Here is a 4,967-nt window from a genome sequence, read left to right on the forward strand (position 1 = left end):
CAATTAACCTTTTAAATATTTTATGTGAATAAAATCTGTCATGTGGCTTAAAAGACATTATACCATAGCATTGTTGAATCCTCTTTTCTGATTGACTTGAATGGGATTCTAGAGCATGCATTATTTCCCTATAATGCACGGTATATTTGCACGGTAGATTCAATGGCTATAGTTCATTTTTACATGTTTTATTTCACCTGCTTTTGAAAGCAAAAGTCAAATTGAAAACATTATTGTCATTGTTGAATTACATTTTCATAATAGCAAGCCAGGACTGATGGTTTGGTTAGCGAAACTAGCAAGTCTGTTTGTTTGGTTAACACAGCAACTACAGTCACTATCTTGTAAACTTGCTAGCTCCTTCAGTAGATGTTGAATACATTTCTAGTGGTAAATGTGTTCAATTATAGCCATGGTATGAAAGGGATAATCAACTCGGGGCTCTATGTGTTCTCTGGAAAATAATGCAACTCGTTGGAAGGTCACTTTCACTCCACTTGCGCGTCATTCATTCTTTTCCATAGAACGCATATTCCCTCGTTGATTATCCCTTACTTAAACATTATTTAACGTATACTGGACGTTTGTCTTTATAACAGACAGCCTCCTGAATTTGACCGTAAGATACAGTTGATAATTCAGTTTTTGCACTTTAATAGACATGAATAAAAAAATGATTTGTAAAACAGTCTTCCTTTATGCAAACTAAAACAAAAACCAATAAAGTAATGCCAAAGTAAGTTACTGTGTAGAGGAGCCATAGGTAATGCCTAAAGGTAAATTGTGGGACAAATATGATCGAAGAAAAAATACAAAAAAATACAGTTTTGCCTTTTCGTGGCTTTGGTTAGCATGTCCTATGCTTCCTGGTTGGAGCTGTGTGTTTGTGTGTGTTGCGTTGTGGCCTTTAACACTTAAACATTCCAATCGAATGTAGTTGTTGACACTATATAAAGGGCTAACCTTCTGATTAGAATTGAAATCAGTTTCCACAAAATGATTCCTCTGAACATCTTATGAGGTCATCAGTTCGAATCAGATGTAAAGGAAAGGTAGAATATGTTGTGAGCTAACAGAAATGTTGTTTTAACGAGAGAGAGATGGCCATTATATTATGCCTTAACATCATGCTTCATTCGTTAACACATCCAAGTCTACACAATACCGATCATCCACATGTTATAAATCTCAGAGAATTAATGGGATAAGGACCACTGGCTGATCTCTTAGAAAAACCAACTGTTATAAAAAAAACAGAGATTCAGTTCAACTCAGGGGTTTATTATTCTGGTGTTCAATAGACAAACAACTCTTATAGAAAACCTTTATTTTCAATGGACATTCAAGATCCATTTTGTACTACTCTATTCTATACTACTAAATATCATTGTATGTCCATCTAGCCACCTGAAATGAAAGTATACAAGTATCCACTCAGGCCATCTAGACCCCTGAACGCCAACTCACATTTCTCTGCTTCAGTCCACAACCCAATACTACTGACTCTTTATCATGGCTCTTCAACATACATTAACTTGGCTTCCGATAACAGAACCATTTAACTTTTCTAAGAACCGTTCAATACCCCCCGTTTTCTGGTTGTTTGGCCCCTCTTCTTGGTAAAGCCTTTGTGTATGGAGTGTTCCATTATACTCAGAATGGGGGTGCACAGGTCTTGAAGGACCTCCTCCACTTCTGCTAAAACCGTTATGAGCCCATCTTCAGCAGATGTCCTCTAAGAGTCATTACCAAAGGACAAACATGACCAAACTACCTAAAAGCCCACTTCAAAGATAATAGAATGATATATTTGAATATGTTTTTTGTTTTACTTTATGTGCGTACCTATGGTAGGTCTAACTGATGTGAAACACATGTTTTTATTTTATTTTAAATTTTACCTTTATTTAACCAGGCAAGTCAGTTAAGAACATATTCTTATTTTCAATGACGGCCTGGGAACAGTGGGTTAGCTCACAACCTTCCGGTTACTAGTCCAACGCTCTAACCACTAGGCTACGCTTCCGCCCAAGAATGTACTACACTAGTTTATTGACCAGGACTTTTAATGATTTATATTGCTTTTATAAACAGTATGTTTATTTGTCTTCAAAATAAGCAATAAAATGTTGAACCACCAACAACATTTTCCAGAAAAGTTCTTCTTTTTAAGACCTCCCCTCCCAAAGTACTATTACTGTGTGCCTCAAGTGACTAGGTATATCAACAATAATGTAAGATACTGTATACTAGCTGTCAAAAAAGATTCTGCTTCCAACACGACCAAACTGTTTCCAAACCAAACAAAACCAACAATCATAAACCCAACAGATTTGGACATCATATCAGATCTATTCCATGCCATAGAACATATGATCGTAACAAATGATCTGTGTGCTGTGACTGACGAGCTTCTGCTTCTTCTTCTGCTTCTCCATCATTCATCCTCCAATGCTTCACTTAGCGCCAACATGCTTTCACTTTCAAAAACACTGCATGAGCACCTAGAATCAACCATCTTCACTCATTAACCACAGAGCTAATGAAAGCCTGGCTAGCACCTCTTTTCATTCATCCTTACCTAACATGTAGCATCAAGCACTCATTCACTCACTAACAGCAGAGAGCTAGCTGCCTGTAACGATGAAGCAGTGAGTTTTTGATGTGTCTCTCTTTCCCCTCTCGTCTCCTCTCCTCTAATGCTGTTCTTCTCTGCCTGTCTTCTTCTCTTCCCTAATTCAGGGCAGAGTTGTTGAGTGAGACTAGTTTCCCTGACTGACCACCCCCTGCCTTTTTTGAAGACTGTCCGAGTTACGCTCACTGTTTCCCCTTTCCCTGCTCCTTCCTAGATTCAAAATGTGGACCCTTGTCTCTCCGCTATAGCATATGTCGCACCCCTCTACCTCCCTCCCACCAGCCCCACACTCCCTTCCTTAATGTCTGCACCTTATCTGTCTCTGATATTAAGTTATCGGTCCGCCACACCTTTAAGAGCTTGCCACTCCCCTTTCCCTCACCCCATTGAGGTTGTTTGTAAATAGGGACTCTGAAAGGAGAAGTATGGTTAGATGGTTAGACCCCACCTTTCAGACTAGAGGGGTGGCATTACTGTATTTCATCCTGTGAACCCTTTACTAGAAACTCATTTTGTCCTTTTATCATTTATTTACTGAACTTTAATTGTATAGGTAAGATTTGTCATGTCATGTTTTGTTGATTTCTGCTTCACTGATATCCTATGATTTCTGGGTTTGTAGATATGTGCCTTTTGGTTTTGTTCTCTGAGATACAAGTGTACATTTACTGAAACATGTTTTTTTCTTTTAAATTGCAGACCAAATGTTAAAAGTTCCCCACCAGAGAAAAAGGAGGAATACTTATAGTTTGGGCGACTCCTTTGGCCCCACGATGTGTTAGATTGTTGGCAAAAGGCAAGACACTGTCTAAAGAAACAGACAAGACACTCTATAGGAAACACACTCTCAGAATGTAACAAAATAAACTCAGAATACACTTTTGAAGTAATACATCTCCAGACCAACCCAAATGGGTAACTAGTATTTTATCATTCTTAATGATGCCCATGTGTTAAATGTTTAAATGTATTTTAGAATCTATTTTGTACACAAGCAATATTGACGTTTTTTTTATAGTAGAGTGTTGTTACAGCAATATGCACAGGTATTGTCCGTGCTCACCTATGAGATATAACTGTTATTTGGAAAATTGAGGGAGAGTGAACCTGATCCTGTACTTCTACACAGAAGTGCCCAGGTGCATATACCACCACCTCCAGCCTTTCTGCTACATATATGCTCTACTGCAGTGCCTTATAACGTGTGTCTGTGTGTATGTTTTTGACTGTTATACACGGATTCCGCAGTGTCACATCCTATATGGATGATGCATATCGTACCCGTATTGTAAAACATATCCGTGCTCGTCTTTTTCTCTTGCATTAAATGATCCACTGAGACAAACTGTTGCATGCAGTTTTATCTCGGAACATAGATGTTAACTGTACTGTAGCTAGTATACCACTTAAATAAACAACAGAAAGACAGATTTGTAAATGTCCCTAACAGATGAAAGCGAAGGCACACCTTGTCAAAGCTGTGAGCCTGTTTGGAAGTAGTACATGTAATGTATCCCGGATTGAGGATATTATACCTGCATTCTGTTTAGTTAAGTGGCAATATGATTTAGTGTGGATGGAAGAGATGTTTTGTTATTGACTATGGAGGATGTTCTGTACTCCAGGTGCTGAAAGCACTGTCTCCTGTACAAGCCCTGTATTGGCCAGGAATATAATCAGGTCAAACGTGTTTTTTCTGTTGCATACATTTAGTTACCATATATTTTCTTGATCTAATATTCTCTATTATTATTTTACTGTATGTATCATCTCATTTAATGTATACTCCTGTCTGTTTATTTTAGAATAAAGTAAACGGATAAAAACCTTGTGTTCATGCTGTCTTAAAGATACACATTCACCATCACACACACACACACACACACACACACACACACACACACACACACACACACACACACACACACACACACACACACACACACACACACACACACACACACACACACACACACACACACACACACACACACACACACACTAATATGAGTCATGTGTGTGGGCAGAACAAGGCCTCTTCCTGGAGTTCAGATATGATTTCACACCTCCTTACCCCTCCTTTTCAACCTCCCTCTCTTTCACCTCTCCCACTTTCTCTCTTCCACCCCAAATACCTCTCTTTGCTCCCCGTTGTTCAGTAATTGCAGACGGTGGAATTCCAGTTCTGCCTCAATAGGTCTTCTGTATTCTCAGAGTCATTATCAGTTAACATGCACAACCACCACCACCACCATATACACTACATTACCAAAAGTATGTGGACACCTGCTCGTTCAACATCTCATTCCAAAATCATGGGCATAACAGTTTT

General features: G+C 38.7%; 1 protein-coding gene across 2 annotated transcripts in view; it reads left to right on the top strand.

Annotated features, from left to right (window-relative positions):
- Positions 1 to 4,461, top strand: part of LOC124031332 (claudin-19-like) — a 29,808-nt gene extending 25,347 nt beyond the window's left edge. The window contains exon 5 of one of the 2 annotated variants that reach the window (XM_046342430.1): positions 2,743 to 4,461. In XM_046342430.1, coding sequence (XP_046198386.1) covers positions 2,743 to 2,779 — 37 coding nt within the window. In that variant the 3' untranslated portion in view covers positions 2,780 to 4,461. The remainder of the gene's footprint in view (positions 1 to 2,742) is intronic. The other variant, XM_046342429.1, reaches the window with a different exon arrangement.
- Positions 4,462 to 4,967: the final 506 nt, after the last annotated feature.

Source organism: Oncorhynchus gorbuscha, linkage group LG03, assembly GCF_021184085.1.
Source record: "Oncorhynchus gorbuscha isolate QuinsamMale2020 ecotype Even-year linkage group LG03, OgorEven_v1.0, whole genome shotgun sequence".
NCBI lineage: Eukaryota > Metazoa > Chordata > Actinopteri > Salmoniformes > Salmonidae > Oncorhynchus > Oncorhynchus gorbuscha.